Here is a 23346-nt window from a genome sequence, read left to right on the forward strand (position 1 = left end):
CAGAATCCAGAAATCTGGATGGACATCTCTGCCCAGTCACCAAAAGAAGATGAAATCCTATCAAGAGTAGCCACTTGGCGATTAAAAAAGAAGAAAAGAAAAAGCTGAAATTGTTGCATTTTCTGGTTACAGCTATTCACAGCCATACAAATTTCACATTCTAAAAGAAGGGAAATCTTTGTCTTAAGAATAAATTATACATGGATTATTTTCCCCTTGAGGGGAAATTTTACAGAATGTAAAGGACTCAGATGGGGTTCTTAAATAAATTAGCTGGGTCTAAATTGTCTTTATTGTCTATAGGGTGTGTAGTGTAACCACTGAAAAGGAAAATACCTATAAACCGTCCTGGACCTTGACATCCAGAACGAGGGCAGAAATAATGCCTCTCCCACAACCTAAAGGAGAAAGGGCAGCATGAAGTCAACGCTGTCCTGGAAGCCCCCAGCAGGAGCAGCCCAAATGATTTCTCTTTCCCAGTCATTGACAAGAGGTCCCAAAGGATGGACAGGCAGCAAGAAATCAAACCAAACACTTCTGTAGAGCAGGGATTCTGAAGATGAGAGACAGGCTTGCACCCTGCTCATCCGACACAAGTACTGGTCTAGGAGCAAGGATCAGGTCCAGGCTGTGTGTTTGGGTCTGAGAAAAGCATTTGTGTGTGGCTTCACTTCCCGTCGCTGTCACACTGCCAAAATATAACAGCAACACGCACAGTGGAAGGCACACTTGGGCCAGCACAGATTCCACAGCAAAGCATAAGCACCCATCGCCTCTTGGAGGGGGCTTTGCCTTCCTGGAAAATGGGCTTCAATCCCCTCGGAGCAGCCCTAGGACACTCAAGCCCTGACAGCCTCCTTCCTGCCTCTTAGGGCATCCTCTAGACACACCTCAGCTGCCTCTGCTACCCAAGTGCAGCCATTGCCCTAACTTCCTCCTATACCACCCTCTAGGTGCTTCTAAACCCGGCAGATCCTACCCTGTTCTGCACGCCTTGCCTCCATTTCACACACAGCCAAGAGAAAAATATTCTACTTCCCAGATCGTTCCTAATTGGAATCGATTATTTTAAGTCAGATCATTCCTAACTGAAATTGATTTTTTTAAGCTGGTATTGACATTTGTAGCACAATATATTCTTTTGGATAAAGCTTCCTTTTCAAAACTGAGATAGCATCACAATCGGGCTTGTGTAGAGGATGGGTTTATTCGCTCCCCACCCCCCAGTGGTTCCTTACTATTTGTAGATTCCCAGTGCATACTTCCGGAGAATCTGGGTACCACAGCCCTGCAGTGGGAGTGCCAGGAATTCAGTCACCCCGCGGTGCCACACCACCTCCAACTAAAAGGAGTATCCAATGCTAACACTTTTCTAAACACAGACACCCTTCTCCTTAAAGAGACAGCGTTTTGTACCTATGTTAGCAAATAAACATGGCTATAACATCCAGGGGCCGCATCTGCACAAGGCTTTCCGCGCCTCCTGTCCACGGTAAATGTGTGCATGAGTGAAGGAGTGTGTAAATATGAGTGTGAACTGTGTGATCTCCTCTGTGCAGGCGGGAGGCCATATTCCACCGTCCCTCCACCCTGGTGACAGGACAGGCTGAGGCTGTTTTTCAGCTGGGGTCCAGGGCGGCAAGGCCCTCCCCAGACCGCATGCTACCTGCAGCCGCAGGCCTCCACCACCATGTCCTCGTACTGCTTGTAGACCACGTTATTGGCGGCATCGATGTAGAGGATACTAATGGGGCTGAGGCGTGCGGGCACGCAGCAGGAGGCTGGCGCCGCGTCGGGTGCCATGGAGTTGAGCAAAGTCTGAATGATGGCGTGGTTGGTGGGTTCCAGGTGCGAGCGCAAAGGAAAGTCACAAACGCCCTCGCAGTGATACGCCTCGTAGTCTAAAGGAGCGATGATCCAGTCGTCCCAGCCCAGCTCCTTAAAGTCCACGTGCAGAGGCTTGCGGCTGCACCGGCTCCGGCCCCTGCGTCCATGGCCCTTGCCGCCACCTTCGCCGCTGCCCTGTGCTACCCGCGTCCCCGCCAGCGCCGTCCGCCTTCGCCTACGTCCGTTTGGGGTTGCTTTCCGAGACCCAGCGCCTGGTCCTGGATCCGGTGGCGGCTCTGCGGCTGCCCGGAGCGCGCGGGCTTGGGCGCGGATCTCCCGGAAGAGACTCTCTTTCCTCTGTGTACGGGAGGAGATCACCAACAGCGCGCGCTCCTCCGCAGCAGTGCCATCGCCGGTACTACCGCCGGACCAGCCAAAGCCCAGTCGTCGTAAGGCCAGCGGGCTGCTCCCGGTGCCAGCCACTGCGCGCAACACCAGGCAGAACTTGCGAGAGGCGCGCGGCTCGCGACGGAGGCTCTGCACCGCGTCCGTCACATCGAACTCTTCCCAGCGCGCAACTTCTAGGGGTTCGGCAGTCCGCGAGTGCAGTAGGTGGGATGTTTTGGTCACGTCGGGGCACGAGGATAGCTGCAACAGCGGAGGGAGGGTCGCACTGTCCTGGTCTGGCTCCGGAGATCTCCGACGCAACACGCGCAGCTCAGCACTTACTACCTCGTCCGCGTCGGGGAGGCTGGATAAATCGAAGAGAAAGCTCTGGCCGGGCTCGGTCGCCAATTCCTCTACGGGAAGGACAAAAACAGAAAGAGCTGGATGAGACTAGAGCCAATACACGCAGCCAAGGGGGTTGCTTGGTTTGGGTTGGCTGCCCTTGATACAACACAACATAACTCAGGAAGGCCCATCAAAGGGGACAGTCGTTCCCTAATCTGGGCTCCAGAACCATGGTTGCCAATCCTTTCTTGTCTCCTACACCTGAAGCTTTAGTTCTTCCGCTGCCACCGCTAACGATCACAGATCCACACACCTAATCTCTGAACTATGTGGGCCAAGAAAAAGTGCACCACCTCACAAAGGACAAACCTATGGCCTCTTTAGTTCTGCTACCTGCAAAAACAGCGCCTTGCCTTAGTTCAGACGACTTCTGGTCAGGGGCGCATTCCCCCCGCCCGGAGGACTTGCTCTATAAGAAAATTGTCCCTTACTGCCGGGCTGGGAGCCTCTAGAGAGCTGCAATTTCCCCCTGGCTGTACAAAAACGAAAAATTCTCATGTCCTAAAAACATTTTCTCCTTTGGTTCATTCTCTTCTCTCAGCCTAGCCTATTAGACAAATTGGACCCTGAGAACAGTTCAAAAACGAAATACGGCAGCACCACGACCCAGAACCCCTCTCCTCCGAGCCACCTTTTCCCTTCAGCGGAATGGAAATGAAGGCCCAGCAGGTAAGTCACAGGTTCTCCAAAGTCCACCCTGAGCTTTCATTGTTGGTCGCCCTCTTCGATCCCCATTCTTGGGGAGCACCACAAACGGGAGAGGAAAGGCAACGGGATGCAAAGAACCTTCATGGAAATATTAGAGGCAGCGATGGCTGCCACAGTGAGCGCTACATAGTCTTTGGCTCTGGTGTGATTTATTTCAGGCTTGGGGTTTTATTTCTGGACATAGGCCCTTTTTCTTTTGGGATGGACTCGGGCGAAAAAAAAAGTTTAAATTCCACAAAAGAGCAGATAAGGCATTGCCTTTGAAGAGGGTCATATGGTTTCGTTTTGCCCCGTTGCAGAGACCAGGCAGAAACTCCCCCCACCTTCAGGATTTGTTCACCAACCTTGGACACCAGGCCTTCATGCCTTAAGTCTACAGTCTGGGTGTACTGCTCAAGCAACTCTGTTCTAAACGGAAGCTGGTGGTAGCAAGCTAGAGAGAGGTGCTGGGCTGGATTTCGCTGCAGCCTCCACCTCACCCTGCTTCTCCAGGGAGGGAGGGAGGAAAGGTGGCTCACCTCTGGGTCTTGCTGGTCAAGCAGAGCTCCACCAGAGGACCTTAGGACACAGTACACTAAGCCAGAGCTAAGAAGTCTGATGATTCTGCGACCTTAGGGCCCTTCCCTCCTCTCACCTCCTGCAGTTTGAGAGCACCCTACTAGGTCTGAAATTTTTCCTGATTTTGTGTGGCGGGATTGGAGCTCCCCTGAATCAGTGCGGTGACAGACTTTCTGAAGATGCGCGCTGGTCCTAAGGGCCATTTGAGCCTGGGATTTCTATGGACCAGAAAGCAAGCTGTCTGTGCACGGCTACTGTGTGTGCTTCTGAGATGGGTGAGGCACGGTGGCCTCTGCCTGTTTTCCCACGCTGGTGGCAATGGCCTGCAGACTGTCGGTGGCTGCCGGACTTTACTTTCCTGGCCTATTTGTCTTCCTTTCCCTTCTGATTTCCAAGCTAGATCTTTGGCTGGGTAGAATTAAGGCCAAAATTGCTTGCATTTCCGCCTGAAATTAGTTAAATTTTCCCTATCTGTCTGTTTTAATGACTTCAATGGAGATTAATAAAAGCCAGATGATACACAGCAACTACCCCACAGTCCCACCCACACCCTACCTTGGAGGGTCCAGCACAGGGTAAAATGGGACGCTTGGGTTCCAGGCATCCATGTCCTCCCCACACAACCGAGTCCTGGAGTCTGGCCGCTCGGGCCTGGCAGACACAGATCGCTGGCGCCCATACTCACTTCCCACACACAACTCAATATCCACCCGATGCCTGCTGGAAGGGCCTTCCTGGTACAGACGGGGACCATTTCCTTTCATCTGCGACCTGTTTCTCTACACTGATTTCTCTTTAGCGCCCTTCAATTTGTGTATCCTCCCTGGGGACAAGGAGCATCACTGCTAGTCCCTCTTGTGGGAAGGAACTCCAGGGTCCTCATTCCTGTCCTTTCTTCTACTTTCTTTCTTCTCCAAGGGCTCCAGGCCCGAGGCCACTCTAGACCCTTCCCCAAGAAGGAGATCTTGAACTCAGTTTGCCTGCTTGAGAGAGACCTGCCAGTCTGCGGTCCCTACCCCTCCCCGCTCAGCCCATGGAAAGCAAGTCGCTACTTGGCGGGTTCGGATGCGCTGACTTAGACGAAGTTTCTAACATCTGAAGATGGGATTCACGGGGCCATGGCTCTGAACCCAATGGAACAGAAGCTTGCCTCCCCAGGACGTCTCAGGGCAGGAGCAGATGGGCCGGGGTGGCACAGAAGATACTTAAAGTACCTTGAGTTGCGTGGTCTATGAAGCCGGTGATCGTGTCCGCGCGGCCATGCCCCGATGCTGCCATGGCTGGAGCCCTCCCAGCCAGGGTCCGGTAAAGCGACATCATGAAATGGTGTGGCACCACCGAGCCGTTCCTCCGAGCCGGGACGAGGGTCCGTCCGCCGCCGCCGCCCCGGGAGCTCCAGGCTGGTCCTGCACCCGCCGCTCGGAGCACCGCTGCAGCCTCCAGCCCGTCGCGGGGACGGCAGGCGCTCAGCAGCCAGAGACACAGCGCGGCGGCGGCGCTCAGGTCCATGGGCTCCGTGGGCCTATCGGCCGCGCGACACGGGCTCCGTGGCTCCGGGAAGTCCCCCGACGCCTTTTGAACATAGTGTTTAATAATGGGGGAAGTGTGCGCAGCAAGCCGCTGCCCCCCTTCTCTCCCACCCCACCCCCGCCCAGCGCCCGGAGCAGCGCCCCCTGCTGAACGCTGGACCCGCAGCTCCGAGCCCCCCAACTCAGGCCTGTCGCGCAAAGCAGGGCAGGAGCCTCCTCCCCTGGTTGCAGCGCGGTGTCCCGGTTCTTGCCAAGTGAGGGCCACCCGCCCGAGGCTCCCGCCACAGCACAGTGCCCCGCCTTCCCTCCCTAAGGCATCGCAATCCCCCTCCCTGTCCCAAGACCTGAGCGCTCTCCTTGGCTGAAGGATGGGGCGTCGTGCGTACCCGCCCAGCTTTCTCCCCACTCCTCCACGGAGAAACACCGCCCTCCCCGCTATTTTGCCTGTGCTTAGGTTGCCAGGCCGAGGCAAGGCTGGGCCCTCCCATTCAACTTCCTCGCCTTGCGCCCCCTTGGTGGACGCTCACTAGGAAGCACCGAGATCGTCTACTTAGGGATGTTTACTGTGAGTCACTGCCCTCTGAGGATCGCAGTGGGAGGTCAGAGCAAGGGAGAGGATCTGTGGCGAAGGGCAAGTGACTGGAGCAACAGGGTAGAAAGAGACAGATGGATACGGACCGACTGTCGGAAAAGAAAAGACTTGCGTGGGAATCTTGGGCCAAAGCAGGAGCCAAAGTCTTAAAGGGCTTGATGAATTAGGAAGGCCTCTGGGCATAAAGTAGCTGACTCCCGGGCAGAGTAAGGTCTGTGTCCGAAAGTGCAACCAACGTGATGACCTCTTTACCCTCTGGGGCGGGGGACCACATTTCTCCAAGGTCGGCGGGGCAAAAGGCAGCAGGCAGCTTGTATGTTCGCTTGTAGTTACAAGTCAAGAGGGTGAGCAGCAGCGCCTTGGAGCAGCGCTCTAGGGCCACGGTGGAGAAGGTTTCCACCTCCGTCCTATCAAGTATGGGACACCCGAGCATGCAGACACTGGGGATCTTATTTGGCTAGCCCCTGTTCTAAATAAAGAGTGGACTGCCCTGAGGTCGACCGAGCAACTGTCAGACCGGTTTGAGGGCCTGGACCACACCCCCTTCCCTTTACTTTAAAATTGCATTGGGTTCTCAGTAGTCCTCATTGTAATGGCAATGGGTTTTTGATCCTACTGCACGTATTGGCTTTGTGGGAGCCTAGGCAGTTTGGATGCTCACCTTACTAGACCTGGATGGAGGTGGGTGGTCCTTGGACTTCACAGGGCAGGGAACCCTGATGGCTCTTTGGGCTGACCGAGGGAGGGGGACACGATTGGGGGAGGGGGACGGAAATGGGAGGCGGCGGTGGGGGAAGAGACAGAAATCTTAAATAAATAAATAAATAAATAAATAAATAAATAACCCAAAAAAATAAAAATAAATAAAATTGCATTGGGTACCAAACTGAACATCGACACCGGGGCTGTGAGTCTGCAGGTCAAGTGCTATCTAAAAGTTCCTTCCGGATCAACTGTGGCCCAGGTTCAGGAGATGAAGGAGTACACTCCCACCCTGCCCTGCGAATCAGAGACAGAGCTCAGTCTTGGGTGTTGGGATGTTTGGGAGCTGGAAGAAATGCCCTGACCAGTGTCAATACTTGCAGGGTTCCATGGAAGCTGTAAGACCTGAACTCGCCTGCAGCAAGCACATGTGTACCTGGACCAAAGTTTGTGCTGCCTGCCTGCACACAGCCTTCCTGCTGTTGCCCAGATGGTGGACAGCTGGGATGGACAACCTGCCTTCGGAGCCCAAGTTGGGTGCCCAGAGGAAGTGACTCTGGTAGGACAGAGACTTCTTACTGTAATTCTCTTCCCACCTTCCGGTCCATGGACACAAGGGCCAGCCAAGAGTCTCTCTGTTCCGAGGAACACTGGGTCCTGTTACCTCGCTGCCCTTCTTTCTACTGTAGGCACTCATGTCCTGCATGTTTCACAAGTCCATTCCATGTTGGAAAACACTGAGAGTCCTGGGCTGTCATGGTGCTTTGCCCATTAATCATCTTGGCAAGTCCCTCACTTGTCTTGGCTTCGGTTTCTCCCTTGTACACAGGGAAGAGTGGAGGGGACCTGGCGCTATCAGTGCACTGCATGTCACCTCTGATCGTAGGCCACCTCAGGACTCAGGAAGTTGGGATAGATTGGTGATCCGTCCTGCAGCAGTAAGCCACATAGCTTCTTTGAGAATGAATGTCCTGGTCTCTGAGTCTTTGTGTACCTGAGACACAGACTGGAACAGAGGTTACTAGATAACTTTGTCCCCCTCCCCCAGGATATTCTGAATGCTAACGGCTTCCATGCCATGGACGGCATGGAGGTGGGGCTCACACAACCCACCAGCTGTATGTAAAGCAGGGTATAGTCTCTTCATTTGTACTTCTTGGTCCAGACCCCTTCATCTATCCATCTCTCCACTCCTTCCTTTTGTTTGTTATTGCTAGCACCCTACTGTGTGTTAACGAATTCAACCAGTACTGCAAACAGACTCATTGAGAGCCAGGGAGGGCAGGAGAAACAATGAACGGTAACACACAGCGACTAACATACGTACTGCCGAGGACACTCTGAGCACCATGAAGATAGGAAAGGTCTTTGTGACCAGCAGAGAACACCCTGAGGCAGAACCCCAACAGAGGAAAGCATGGGGGTGGACGGAATATAACTGATTCCTTCCCCTTACTTCTGCTTAAGTGATGCTAGGCACTTGTCACCTGTCCATTGCTTATATGCCCCATGCCATGTCCTCCGGACTGCTGCTCTATCCAGTAACAGGGATTAGCATATCATTTGCTAGACTGGCCAGTCACCCAGACATTAAGGCTTTGCCCAGGGTCAAGTGGGAAGTAGCAGAGTCTGGAGTGTCAAACTGTCTTGGCTCAGCTTTGGGCTTCCACTGCCGCAAGGAGGTGAGATTGTGGGGGGTTTTGGTCTGTTAATTTCCTCCATGACCCTCTCTGGCCCTCTGGAAGCTTCTCAGCAGAAAAGGGATTCTAAAGTCCGATGAGGATTATGAGAGAATTACCCCAGTGGACTCTTCTCTCTTCCGTGAGCTGGGAACTCACTGCACTGACACACACACACACACACACACCCCGAACAGGGCCAACAGCAGGGCTCACCTATCCTCCCTCTGACTCCCTTGCCTCGGGCTTCCAAAGGCCCATGAATGAATTCCTATCTGAAGGGAAAATGCAGAAGACAGAGAAAAAGGTCACAAGATTCCCCCGCCACTCACCCTTCTCTGCCTACAGCTCACTAAAGTCCTTCTGTCTAGTAGATGGTCCCTCTTGGACCCTCAATCCCAAAGCTAGCCCAGGCATGCTTGGGGTTCATTTTGTGTGCAGGAAGCCCTTGGCAACTGTCTGGGCAGTAGTGAGCCAGAGATCCGAGCCAGAAGATGTTGGAGCTGTGTTCTGCTGCTGGCTATACACATTAGAAGGAAATGCTTGCCCTGAGTTTTGTCGTAAGACTCACTGGGAAGTGGCTGCAGAAACCCAGTGGCAGATGGCCAAGTTCAGGGCTGGTGGGGAGCAAGCCAGACAGGAAGTCATCACTCTGTTCTCTGTCTCTGTGGTGATCTGCCCCCTGCACAGTCAGGAAAGGTAGGGGTTTGCATTCTCACCCCCAGGTCCTCTCCCTAGGGATGGGTTGCCTGTCTATCGCCCCTGCAGAAACTATCGGCTCACTCTGAGCCCCGGCTTCGGCCACAGATCTTCTCAGTTATTTAGACCAACTTTCCTTGCCAGGCTTCAGTCATAACAAATGGCTGCCCGGGCTGCATTTGCATAACCCAGGCAGCCTCCTCAGAGCTGAATGGAAAGCAGTTCCATAGGCTGCACCCGGAGAGCCATGGCTTTCAAATTCACCTTGCTGAGAGCGAGTTTGCTATGACCTGAGAGCATGGTCTTTGAAATCCGGTCTTAGAACATATCACAAGAGTTGCGGAAAAAAAAAAGAGTTGCGGTGACTTCTGGGTACTGGAATTTAAAGAAGCCCCAGCAACTGGCAATAGCATGGCCTTGATGATCCTCCCGCCACACCCAGACATCTAGCCCTCCTGTGTGCTGACAAGGGAAGTGGAGGTCCCTTAGAAGTCATGAGCTGCGCAGCCTAGAGAGGAAGCCAAGCCTGAGGCAAAGAGAAGCAGCTCACAGCCTGTCCTTTGGCATCACAGCATTTTAGACCCATGAGACCTTTCAGAGTCTGGCTGACCTGACACTTTGCTCTCCACTGCAGCTCAGAGACTCCTGGTTCTGCTCTGCTCAGGGCCCCAGTGGATGACTTGAGGAAGTGGGATGAAGGCCTCTGTCTTGGTCACTGTCACTCTGGCTCCCTGCATCCACACAAAATGAAAACACTCAATGTGTCCTCCAGAAAGCCAGGAGACCTGAACTGAAGCCATCCCTTGAACATCTGGTTGCAAGTCCCTCACCCTTCCTGGCTTTGCCCCCTGCCAGCTTTAGTGAAACTGACAATCACAGTTCAACGGAGGGACAGTAAAAAGTGGAGGAACCACGACAGCAGGACCAGGAGTGTGTCCTCTGTGTGGACGCACCATGACCTCTGACCTCCAATCCAGAGCAGAGAGAGGGTAAAGGGAGAGTGGGTCCTGGCTTAGGTCTCCCTGAGGGGGGATAGAGAAAGAGAGGTGACAGCAACCAACCCCCCTACTCCCCCCCCCCCCCCCCCCCCCCCCCCCCCCCCCCCCCCCCCCCCCGCAGACTTGCTCTTCCTTCTCTTCTGATAACTCTGGCTCCTCTACCAGCCCCTAGGAAGGCTTAAGTCTCTCCCAGAAAGACCTGGGACAGAAGAAGTAAAGATTCTAGCAGCTTCTGAGAGCAGTACCCCTGTATGCCCAGGGCCAGTCTTCCTCAAATTGCACGAATTTCCCATGCTTAACCTATAACTAGGCTGTCCAGGTTGCCCCAAGCAACAGCTCTGGCATTCACACTGGGGTCCTCAAAGCCCTGGCCTCGGGCCTCTAGGCGTGGCCACTCTGTGGCCCAGACCACCCTGTGGAGGAGGGGAGGAGAGGTAATAGGAGAAGGTAGCTTCTTTCCCAGAGCCCTTCCTAGGGGTACATTTCAGTGCCTCCTAAGTGGGACAAACCGCAGAGGACTGGTGGATAGTGCCATCTGCTGGCAAGAGTGTGTAACAGCGCCTGGCGGATTAAGCCTGGCCTCTGAACTACCCTTTTGGGAGGTGTCCTGGGAGAAGAGATGACCACACTCAGTGAGGCCAAGAGAAACACACTAAGGTGTGGGGGAGGACCTGGCCTTCAAACCACCATTATTGTGGAGTTCTTTTGTGACCCTGATAGAGATGACCTCTATCCATAATCCTAGCATTCAGGAGGCAAAATGATTTTGACTTTTGAGCCAGCCATAATGAGACACTATCTCTCCAAACAGGCCAAGTCTAATATCCTCTGCCTCTTTGAAAGGGCATAGGGTGTGATCTTGCTGAAGAAAGTGTGTCACGGGGGGTGGGCTTCCATGCCAGGCCCAGTCACTCTCTCCCTCTGCCTGCTATCTGCAGATCAGGAAGGAAAGCTCTCAGCAACAGCTCCAGAGCCATGCCTGTCTGCTTCCCGCCATGATGGCAATGCACTACCCTCTGAAACTGGAAGCAAGCTCCAAGTTAAATGCTTTCTTCTATGAGTTAGCTTCGTCATGGTGTCTCTTCACAGCAACAGAGCAGTAACTAAGACAACATCTTGTTGTGAGATATTTGATTGCACCTGTCACTGTGATTGGTTTAATAAAAAGCTAAAGGCCAATAGCGAGGCAGGAGATATAGCAGGGACTTCTGGACAGACAGAACTCTGAGAAAAGTGCACGTGGAGTGGTTCTCCCACACAGGAGGGAGGAGTCTTGTGTAACATGGTCCTTGTTACTACTGCCTGTACCATGGAGCCGAGCAGGAAGCACACAGTATCAGATTTAGACCCCACATTCCAGGCATTGTACACAGTTATGCACTGGAGCCTGTGGGACCCACAGATGGTGAAATGGAATTGCTATCAAGGAAGTGGGTCACTTTCACAGGAATCCTGTGGTACCCCTGGCAGGCACCAGGCAGGCTGAGATTCCTGTAGTGCACGGGAAAGCCCAGCTCACTGGCTCACTCCGTATTGGTGGTAGGCATGCTAGCAGCCTGGGGTCTCATGGGGAGTCCCCACTAGGGTCTCTCAAGACAGCTTTTCAGGGCTCTCGTGGGAGAGGGTGTCACCCAGATCCTTTGCTTTAATAGTCTTCCTTCTACCTAACAGCCCACATTGGAATCTTAAGACCCCTGGTCCTGACTATAAATTCAATGATCTCCACATCCCAGGTCCTGCAGTCTCTCTTGTCCAAAACAGACTCATAGTTATACCGCCTCAGGGTTCTTCCAAGTGCCCAAGCCACAAAAGACACCACTATCCAGACACTTGCAGGAGCTAAACCATAGCAGCGTATATATACATATCTATGTATAATTTTTTGAGACTAGGTCTCAAGTACCCCAGGCTGACTTGGCCTCAAACTCCCTGTGGAATAGAGGATGGCCTTGAATTTCTGGTTCTCCTGAGTGCTGGACTTACCACCATGGGTTTACATGGTACTGGGCATGAAACTTTCTGCAGTGGGCAGGAAGAAGAAGGGGGATGGGAGGGAAGGGTGGGGAAAGGAGAGGAGGGTTTAGGATGGGACAGGAGGGGAGGGTGCATTAAAACCTCTGTTCCCGCCTGTGCGATGGCTCAGTGAGTGAAAGCGTTTTCTATACAAGCTTGGTGACCTAAGGTCAGTCCACGGTGGGGAGGGGAGAAAACCAACTCCTCAAAGTTGTCCTTGACCCCACAAGTGCAGTGGTAATTGTACATATGTATACAAACAAAAACACACATATAATAATAATAAATAAATAAAATTAAACATTTAAAGTCACCATTATTGCCACCTTTTCTCTAGACCAATCCAAAACACTGCCAGCATGGCACATGAATGTGTGTATTCAAGAATGGCTTGAAAAGTCATTCTTCAAACTTTTAAAATTACCCGTGGGATGACTTCACTGAAACACAGAGAATAACGAACGAGTGGGCTGATTGAAACCTAGAGATCAGGGCCATGGAACCTGCAAGATGATTCAGAGGTAAAACAATTCATCATGCCAAGCTTATTACCTGAGTTCAATGCTCATAACCCATGTAAAGGTGCAAGGGGAAAAGGGATTCCCCAAAGTGTCCTCTGACCTCCATACATGCTTCATGGTACACACATGCACACATACACACACACAATAATAATAATAATAATAAAAAATAATAATAATAGAGGGGGCACAATATGGCCCCATGGTAACTCTGCTGTGGCCCAGCGTCTGTAGCTATTGGTCACTGGAGAGAGCAAAGGACAGTACAACAGTTCATTGCCTTCACCTGGCCCTAGTGCCAGCCTCTTGAGCCACAGGCAGGAGACAGCCATTGGCCAGTAACATTGTCTGATTCTCTTTGAATCTCATGGGGTAGAGAGGTGAGTCTATTCCCAGTGTCGGTTCAGCCAGCTACATGCGGAGGAAAACACCCAGGGCCTTCTCTTCAACGACAACCAAAGTAAGTCAGGCCACAGACCTCTTCCAGGGTGCGGCCTTCCACCAGAGTGCATGCCCCAGCAGAGAGAGAGAGAGTCAAGGGCAGAAGGGACAGGACACCTTAGGAAGAGTGCCAGGACAGGCTGGAGGTCTGACTGAGCATCTGGGGCTGGGGACTGCTGTGTTCTCTGTGTATCCCCCAAGCCTGAAGAGACTGAGCCCCAGAGGGAAAGACCCTTGTAGACTGAATGATTGGGTAGGTGCATAAGTGAAAATGGATGGGGGGGTGCTTTTGCAGCTAGTCATAGGAAAGATGTTTGAGGACTAGCGGCTGCAGACCTATTGTCTTAGAGGCCTAAGCATGTATTGGGATTAAATAACATCAAGTGCCAAGTTTATGAGATGACTATGGGGGACCTAGGGGAAGGTTGAGCTGCGCAAGCCCCTCACAACCTAGGCTACCAAGGCTATGTTGTGCACTAACGCTGCCACCAGGGGGCGGGCGAGAGATGGAGAGGTGACTGCGAAGCTAGGACCCTGCGAGACCCACCAAAACCAGACTAGGAACCTTCTGCCAGCTAACAGCCAATGTTATAGTCCCCAGCGAGCCAGGCCCCCGACCTTTATGTCCCGAGCACCCTAGCAACCTGAAGGTTCATTCTGGGGCACCTTACTACCACGGGGGTGCAAGGTGTGCCACCTAGCATCCCCAGTTTAACAGACGGGAAACTGAGGCCAATTACTCACCCAAGACTCTAGAAAGGCCTGGGACTGGTGAGATGATGCTGGCTGAGACAAGGGCCATTCCCAATCCTTGTGTCCATGGGGGTCATTTCTTCAGCTCTCCCAAACCTTTCAGAGCTAGCTCTGTGTGTACTAGCCCAATGTAAGCACCAGGGAGATGTGTCACTCAGTGAGATAGTTTGAATGTAATTGACCACCATAAGCTCATGAGGAGTGGCACTATTAGGAGGTGTGTCTTGTTGCTGGAAGTGTGTCACTGTGGGGCAGGACTTTAGAGGTCTATCTGCTCAAGGTAAGCTTAGTCTCAAACCACTTCCTGTTGCCTGCAGGTCAAGATGGAAGACTCTCAACTCCTCCAGCACCAAGCCCGCTTGCATGCCACCATGATGACAATGGACTAGCCCTCTGAAAATGAAAGCCACCCCAAAGAATTGTTTTGCTATAGTCATGGTGACTCTTCACAAAAACCTTATCTAAGATGTTGAGGGTAGGCTTTGAGGTTTCAAAAACCCATGCCAGGCCCAGTCTCTCTCTCCCTCTGCCTGCTGTCTGCAGATCAGGATTTAAAGCTCTCAGCTACTGCTCCAGCGCCATGCCTGTCTGCTTCCTACCATAATGGCAATGCACTACCCTCTGAAACTGGAAGCAAGCTCCCAATTAAACGCTTTCTTCTATGAGTTAGCTTCGTCATGGTATCTCTTCACAGCAACAGAGCAGTAACTATGACAACATCCAAAATTAAAAATCAACAAGGACTTTTGGAATCAAAGCTTTTTGTGTAATAATTTGGAATGTCCATCCCTCCGACCTTGGTCATAGAACCCAGGGTTTCTGTTCTAGACACACAACAATGAAGGGAACATCACTGGTCAGTGTTTGTTAACTTGACCCAAGCTATAGTCACCTGGGAAGAGGGACCTCAACTGGGGAGCTGCCTCCATAAAATTGGCTGGTAAGCATGTCTGAAGGACATTTTCTTCATTAAAGATTGATGTGGGGGAGACCAGGTAGGTGGTCCTGTTTTGTGTAAGAAAGAGAGCTGGTCAAAGCATGGGAAGCAAGCCAGGAATCAGTGTTTGTCCATGATCTGCTTCAGTTCCTGGCCCCTGGTTTGTACCTTGAGTCCCTACCCTAGATTCCCTGGATGATGGACGGTAACCTGGGAGGTAAAATAAATCTTCTCCTCCCCAAGTTGCTTTTCAATGTGGTGTTCATCATAGCAACAGAGAAGCAAACCAAGACGGGGACAAAGATAATTTTGACTTGGGAAGAAGGAGCTTGAATACCCAGAGCAGGAAGAGGGACACTAGAATGTGATTTCCCAGTCTCAGATGAAAACAGTCTCTTGATTGCTGTAATCGATCACATAGGCAAGCTGATTTGGTTGGCAAAGACCTCTGGGAAATCTCCCTGAGGCTGCCCTACAGAGAATGGTGGGGCTACAGAACTCATTTCTTATAAGTCCACATTTTTTCAAGCAAAACACATGGCTGCAGAAAGTGTGGATAGACATATGTAAATAAGCAAATGAACATATTTATACGGAATGTGTACATACTCAACTTGGATAGGGAATGCTTTTCTGAGTGCAATTATATTGTTAAAACCATCAAGAGTCATATTCAAAACTGGAATTTCATTTAAAAAATCTTGAAATGTGATCATAAAATATTCTAAAGAGAGACTTGACTTTAACCAAATGGTCAAACTCAACATTGCCAATCTCAGTGACTTCTCACTGAACCATGAGAGTCAATTCATTGTTGTAGGGAGAGAGTCACTTGTTCATCCTGGCTGCCCTGCTAACTTGGCCTCAAAATAACCACACAGAAATTGTATTAATTAAAACACTGCTTGACCCATTAGCTCTAGCCTCTTATTGGCTAACTCTCACATCTTGATTTAACCCATTTCTATTAATTTGTATATCACCATGAGTTAGTGACCTACCAGGAAAGATTCCGCATGTCTGTCTCTGGTGGCTCCATGACGTCTCTCTCCTCCTCTGCTTCTCTTCATCCCAACATTCAGTTCTGCCTTCCCTGCCTACCTAAGTTCTGCACTATCAACTAGGTCAAGGCAGTTTCTTTATTCATTAACCATCGAAAGCAACACACAAACAGAAGGACCTCCTACACCAATTCATCTCACTTTCAATGGCACTGATGGACATCTGTTCACCTCTCTGCTTTAATGTAGGAGTTCATAGCCATTTTCTTAGTCTCCTGACTAGCTCCATGTTGTTTCCCTTCAATGGGATGTGCAAATATGCCACTAAACAAAACCAGCTTTGAAATCAGCTCTCAAAAGAGAGGGCCTGGTTCGTTTTTCTTTTCCCTTTAGGGTCATGGCCATAACTCAGGCTCTAATGTGTACAAAATTGATCAAGATGTATGTTATTCTCAAAATATACATTTGCAGATTTGTGTTTCTTCCACATGAGCAGCCACAACCAAGACATCAGAGTTTGGTCCTTAATTATGTCTCCTTGGTTCCCAAAGTGAGTTCATGGAGACTTGGAGGTCCCATAACCCTTTAAAGGATTGTTTTGACAATAACAAGATGCAAGTTATCTTTTCCTGTGGTGACATTTGTATTGACTGTAGAATAGACGGTATGTATCTTTAACTGGTATTGTATGAAATAGATGGTATTGAATATTTAACTGTATCTTTATCTTAAAATCTGGAAAATTTATGCCTGCCACTGTGAGCTTGGAAGGGTGGTGGGCAGCAGTATTAGCAGAAGTGGTTGTACCTCACATTATTTAATGAAATGCTCTTATCTATATTTGGAAGATCCACATAACTCAGTGAACAAGTATTTTCAAGGAGACCAATGTATTATGTTGCAAAATCATTTGGGTAAAATTTCTATGAACAGGGCACTGAAAGACAGTGGGTTATATGTAACACCACAAAACAATTTACTAATAAGTTCCCAGGTCCCACATTGTAACTAACTCTTGGATATTGGCTGTAGAAGGGTTTCAATGATCCTCTTATTTACAAATAAAGTCACTCCAGAGTTGGTTAATGCAGGTTAATTTGATCTTACAAATGTCAATACATTCTAGCTTGTACATTTTTTGAATGGAGGAGGACATGTCTCTGAGATATGTATCTAGGTATGAAATGAATGCCATGTATGCTCTTTGTCATAATCATCATCACTGCAGTGGTTTGAAAGAAAATGGCCTCCAAAAAGAGTTGCACTATTAAGAAGTGTGACCTTGTTGAAATAGGTGTGGTTTTGTTGGAGAAAGCGCACCACTCTGGAGGCAGTTTTGACATCTCATATGTGCTTAAGATATGACCTTATATCTCAGATCACTTCCTGTTGCCTGCAAGATATATAGGTCTCTCACCTACTTCTCCAGCACCATGTCTGCCTGCATGCTACCATCTCCCACCATAATGATAGTCGACTGGACTTCTCTGAACTGTAAGCCACAATTAAATGTTTTCTTGCTGTGGTTATGGTATCTACTCACAGTGATAGAAACCCTAAATAAGACTAAAGTTGGTACCAGGGACTGGAAGTATTACTGTGATAGGCTGGACCATGTTTTTGTTTGGAATAATAACGGACTTTGGGAGGCCAGGTTAGGAGAGAAGTAGAATGTGCTTTAAGGCTGCTTCGTGGGCCATATTAGGAAAATGGGAGACAGCTGTGCTAAGAATTATTTGAACTGTGGCCCTGGCTCAAGAGATTTCAGAGAAGAATATTAATATGTGGTCTAAGGATTATTGTTGTGATATTTTGGTGAAGAGTGTAGCTGCTTTTTGCTTTTGTCCAGAAAGTCTGCCTGAGGCTATAGGGAAGTTTCCGATCAATTCCCATGGCAGAAAAAAAAAATCTCAAAAGAGCTTAGTATGGACTAGGTGGGTATTAGTGGTAACTCTGCTGAAGATTTATAATGAAAAAAACAAACTGAGCAAATAAAAAACCAAAACCTACAGATTGAGAAAAGGGGCACTAGTAAGTGAAATAAAACTAAGCCCTGTGTTCAAGAAAGTTAACAGATTAAGAACAATGTAAGGGGAGGAGCTCAGTTCTGCCTTAACTTGACTTGCTATGCTTTGTGCAAGCCCATGGGAAGCCTGTTCCTTTCTGAATGGAGATGGAAGAGGAGTGGATGGGGAGAGGATAGATGGGAAAGGGGAGGGAACGGAAGGAGGAGGAAGACGGTAAATGGCAAAGGAAAGGGAATAGGAGAGGAGGGAGGGAAAACGGGTTGGTATGTAAAATAAGTGAAAAATGTTATTTAAATTAAAAATTTGAATAAAGGAAGTGGTGACCTTAGGGCAAGATAACATCCAGATAAGTTTCCAACTTGTGGAAAGGAATTAAAAAAAAGATTGGGTGTAAGAGTGTACAGCTTTAATCCGAGCACTAGGAAGGTAAAGGCAGGCAGATCTTACCCAGCTAAGTTTGCAGCTTCTGAAAGAGATTTAAAGAAAAGCTTACAGCCTGGTGTGGCAGGGACACATCTTTAATTCCAGCACTCAAAAGGCAGAGGCTTTCAGATCTCAAAGTCTGAGGCCACATTAATCCACAAAGAAAATTCCAGAACAGCCAAGCTTAGGCAGAGAAGGACAGAAAGCTGGTGAAGATGTAGCTGAATGAAGGGGCCACGTTTCAGTTCCAGCAAGCAGCAGAAATTAGCAGCTCTGTTTAGGGTCAAGGAAAGAAGAAAGATATTGTAGAACCTTCTTCCCAGAGACTAAGAAAAGCTGCTGAGGCCAGGCATGTGTCGGGTGTCTCTGAACGGAGGCCGAGGGATGCCACTGTGTGAAGGTATGAATTGAAGCCTGGATTGCCTTGGAGACCCCAAGATGCTGGAGATGCCAGAACTGTGGAGTGCCTGCTGAGGAGACCTGGTCGTAGAACAGGACCAGGATAAGAACATCACAGTCAATAGAGCTGAAGATCTGAAGAGCATTTTCATATCAGACATGGAGTTGCAGAGTTTGGAGTTTGCCCAGCTGGCTCTCAGTCTTGCTTTGGTCCAGCATTTCCTCACTATGCTCCCTTCTGTATGGTCATTAGGAATGGTAATGTATATCCTGTGCCATTATATATCGGAAGGACGTGATCTGCCTTTTTATTTTGATTTTACAGAGGATTACAGTTAAGAGATTGCATGAATTTCAGAAGAGAGTTTGAACTTTAGATTTTAAAAAAGTTTAAGACTGTTATAGACTATGAGGACTTCTGAGGTCGGATTGAATGCAATTTCACATTATAATATGGCTACAAGCTTTTGGAAGCCAGAGAGTTGAAAGCGGTAGTCTGAAAGAAAATGACCTCCACTTCCTAATAGTTACACTATTAGGAAGGATGGTCTTGATGGAATAAATATGGTCTTGTTGGAGGAAGTGTGTCATTATGCAGGTGACACTGAGGTCTCCTATATGCTCAAGACACTGCTCAGTGTCTCACAACACACGCCTGTTGCCTGCAAGATGTAGGACTCTCAACGACTTCTCTGGTACCATGTCTACCTGCACAGTGCCATGTCCCAGCAGGATGATAAAAGACTGATCCTCTGAACTGTAAGTGAACCACCACAGTTAAATGTTTTCTTTCAAGCTGCTGTGGCCATGGTATCTCTTCACAGCAATAGAAAATCTAACACAATATCTAACCGTATAACAAGCATTTTTCTACGTCTCTTTAGTAAAATTACTGAAGTCAAAAAAAAAATTAACACTACCATCTTTAGACACCATCCAATTGTCCCCAAATTTATTTTATAGTAAAAAATTTCAACCTAGAGTCAGGGATCATGTTAGTTGGTCACACTCCTTTAGTCTGAATTGTTACAGATTTAATATAAGTAGGAGGGAAAAATCAAAACAAAGGACAAGGCTAGCTGTCCAAGGGTTGGAAAAAACGCCAGACATGAGCCCACGTGAGCTGCCTTCTTTCGTGGCATGAGGAGTCACCATTGGCACTGATCAAGCTTCCAAGTAAAGCTTTTCACACAGCACTAGACAGTTTTATGAGAAGCACTATAAAGACCATAGAGACTGCCATGTGGCTAAGTGGAACACACAGGTACAGCTACTGGGAAACAGATCTCATTCACTAGCTAAAAAAATTTTGTCTTCTGCTCTCTCCTCTTCCTCTTCCTCCTTCTTTGACACAGTGCTTGCCATGTAGTTCAAGATGGTCTCCAAGTGCATACCTGGTGCTCAGGGAGGCCAGAGGAGGTGTCAGATCCTCTGAGACAGGAGGTACAGACTGTGGTGAGCTGACATGGGGTGGTAGGAATTGGTCTATGGGTTCCTGGTCCTCTGGAAGAGCAGTTAGTGTTCTTCACCACTGAGCCATCTCTCCAGCCCCTCTGTAATTCCTAAGGATTCAGGACCATGAAGCTTGGTTCTTCCCTCTTAAAGGAGTGCAACGTCAAAGAACTGTTTCCCTCTAACAGTGAGTGTAGCTTAGGCCAACTGCTTACATTATATCCTTGCTCACAGCACACAGAGATCAGACCAGACACAGCAGTAACTGCAGGAAAAATATTTATTATAAATATCATTAGGTGTTTAGATGAAGAACAGGGATGAGGCACCAGAGTCTTTTAAGTAGAGTTTGGAAACACAGAGTGATGTAATTTCTGAAAGGAATCTATGAAGGTTGTGTTGTTCCCGTGAGTCTGGTCTGCCAGCACTTGTTTCCACGCATTCATTTCCAGCACTGAGTGGACCTGTCCTATAAGCAAGGCACTCAGAGCAGGAAGCCTGGCTTCCCAGGTCAGCTCCCCAGAAGGCCTCCGCGTGCAGATGCAGTATTTGTGTGTAGCACCAACCCTCGCTGTGTAGCTACTGGACTTCTTCATGGACTAAGAGCCCTCCTTGTCTGGAGTTTGGCTTTTCCCCTTTGAGAAGCTGCAGCTCCAATGCAGCAGCCATGCAAAGGATGAGAATTCAGCCATCCCTCACCACAGAGCTGGCGGCACTTAAGAACCAAGGCTGTCCTCAGAACCCATGTTTGTGAGAGGAAGGACCGCCTCACTGCCCTGAGGAACGATACTGCCACAAGAACACTTCTCTAGAAGAAAATGGAATGTTTCCAATTGTGTGTCAACGGTCACTGCCACTACAGACAGTGGGGTTCACTGGACTCTGAGAGCTTAGGATTGAGTCAATTAAGGGAGGCAGCCCAGCTGTCCGTCCACTTCTCAGCCAGGAATATGCTTCCATAGGTGAAGTAATACGAAATTCATTCATAAAGTGATGTCTTTCCAGTCAGTAAAGTTTAAGCAAATGGTGAATTAATTTGTTAATGTTTTACTCAACAATTTTAAACACTTTTCCAAAAATTATGTGCTGGGAGATTTTCAGAAAGGAAGAATCATAGGGTAGCAAAAGCCATCACGAATAGCATCAGCGGTTCACCGCCTCCTGCCCATGGCGCTTCACTGGAAGAACCACACGGATGAGCTACTCCATGGCCTACAAATCTGACGTGGACAGTCCATCCCTCCCTTCTGGCTCTAGAGGAGATTGCAGGGACTTGGCATTTTAGGGCTCAGGAAGAACCTGCTGGCCATTCTGTAGCAGGTCAGAGTCAGGATCCTTCAGCAACTCTGTCTAGTGAGCTGATCAATGTCAGGCAAACTTGATTCTTGTTTCACTGCAGGAGGATCAGGAAGACATGCTGATGACCTCAGCCAAGACCTGTACAAAGTCAGAACTGATTTTCCCCAGCACCTGAAGGGAAACCCAAGTTCACTGCCAGCGTCCTCTGCTCATTCCTCCCTGCAACGGGACGAGGAGGGTGGGCTTGTCTCCATCTTACTCATGTCACATGACTGACTGCCCACCCACGTTCATGGGTGGTTCCTATTTTCTAGGAAGTGTTTCATAATTTCATTCAGGACAATCTATTCTAAAGTGATAATCTGGTCAGAATCCCCAATATTTAGATCTCTTCAACTTGTAGGATTGTGTTGGGCAAACTGTGCTGGGCAGTGCTGTTGGGCTTCTTGTGAAGAGAGGAATCCTGTGGAGGTCACTGTGTCTCCTGAGTCGGGGAACGTGTGGAATGAGTCACCAACTGTGCTCACTTTAGTCTTAGCACGGGGAGCTGAGCGCTGGTCGTCTGCAGCCGAGGGTCTCAATGTCCTTTTCAAGCATTTAGATTAAACATTACCACTAAGCAGCGCACACCTACGGCCTCTATGTAGTGAATGTAGGTGCGTTTTCCCTGAGCCAGTGTTTATATTTTGGGCAGTTTATTATTCATCCAGTCAGCAACTATGGCAGCCACCTCCTGGCTGAAACCGAGGACAAAAGCATGAGATATTCCTTTCTCACAGAGTCGGATATCCCCGCCTGGGAAGTCTTTCTTCATGTCTTCATAATACTTCACTGGACACCAGCCATCTGTTTTACCGTAGTAAAACGTCAGCTGAAAGACAAGAAACACCATTTTATCCTCCCCTCCAACATCCACCGCCAGCAGAGGACTGCAGTGGTCTGAGGGCAGCCCCCGTGCCCGGCCCCGCCCACTGTCCCAGGTCCCTTCCAGAGCCCTTAGAGACCACGGGATACTTTAAGGCAGTGATAGGAAGAAACTGGAGAGGTTGTGGGGCAGATTTCTCTAACTCATAAAGGAACACCTGACCATTTCACGTGTACAGAGGGTGGGGTAGACATGGGAGGGAACGAGGTGACGGTGAGCGAGACAGGTAAGCTGACATGGTCACTGCAAGAGTAGTGGCCACAAACTAACTGTTTTCACACACCACTTTCGGAAGCACACGTCTGTTCTCACAGGCAGCGCACACCTCTGGCTACGGCAGGCTAAGCAGAGGATGGGAACAGAGCTAGGGCAGAAAACTCCTTTCCTGAGAGCTCTCTGCCCGTTTTTTTAAGTCACATGGTAGCACTGGCCTAGGGCAGAGGCAGTACCACCTTGCTCTGCCACCGCTGCCCAAAGGCTGCAACCAGTGTGCTCTGCCTGTGAACAACTGAAGAATACTGTGGACCCAGAGTGATGTTCAGATTCAGGCCGGAAGCAGCACACAACAGCTGTTTCCAAAAGCTTGGGCCAAAGACGGTCACAGCAGTTTAGAATTTCCCTCCTAAGTGAGTCTGAAATGAAAACTTCCAGTTGATAACCAAAGTCACTTTTCTATGAAGGAGACATGCATCTCCTTATAGTTTAGAACAGTGACAGACTCAGGGAAAGCTGACCTACCTGTCACTCCAGATACACCTGGGCCTGATATAGCACAGAAGAGCCCAGGGTCCCACACAATCGAAATGTACAGGTGATTTTCTTCCCTTGGCTTCCTCTACTTCAGAGCTCACCTACTGCCCCTCCCTGCCTCTGTCCCATTGTATTCACTGGCTCCTCTATCCACAACCTCAAGCTGAACTGCCCAAGCATCAAGCTTCAGACGGCTTCTTTCTTTATATTACAGACTTCTGCAGGTGGCCACGATGCCTGCTCACAGCTATAGGCCTGTCATGCCAAAGCCAAACCTGAGCCCAGACTCCTCTTTTTAAGTCTCACAGCACACACCTGGGC

At 49.4% G+C, this 23346-nt stretch overlaps 2 protein-coding genes across 3 annotated transcripts in view; both read right to left on the reverse strand.

Annotated features, from left to right (window-relative positions):
- Window positions 1–946: 946 nt before the first annotated feature.
- On the reverse strand, window positions 947–5454 carry Gdf7 (growth differentiation factor 7). Its single transcript, XM_050141938.1, has 2 exons — window positions 5100–5454; window positions 947–2627 (listed from the first exon to the last, which is right to left on the reverse strand). Exons 1-2 carry the CDS (start codon window positions 5392–5394, stop codon window positions 1663–1665), a joined length of 1260 nt encoding a protein of 419 aa, XP_049997895.1. The 5' UTR covers window positions 5395–5454; the 3' UTR covers window positions 947–1662.
- Window positions 5455–20313: 14859 nt separating this feature from the next.
- The window catches only part of LOC126501331 (lipid droplet-associated hydrolase-like), a 67850-nt gene continuing 64817 nt past the window's right edge, over window positions 20314–23346 (reverse strand). For both annotated transcript variants that reach the window (XM_050141939.1, XM_050141941.1), the window contains one exon: window positions 20314–22221. In XM_050141939.1, coding sequence (XP_049997896.1) covers window positions 22030–22221 — 192 coding nt within the window. In that variant the 3' untranslated portion in view covers window positions 20314–22029. The remainder of the gene's footprint in view (window positions 22222–23346) is intronic.

The sequence above is a fragment of the Alexandromys fortis genome, unplaced genomic scaffold (assembly GCF_014885135.2).
Source record: "Alexandromys fortis isolate MF-2015 unplaced genomic scaffold, M_Fortis_MF-2015_v1.1 scaffold_30, whole genome shotgun sequence".
NCBI lineage: Eukaryota > Metazoa > Chordata > Mammalia > Rodentia > Cricetidae > Alexandromys > Alexandromys fortis.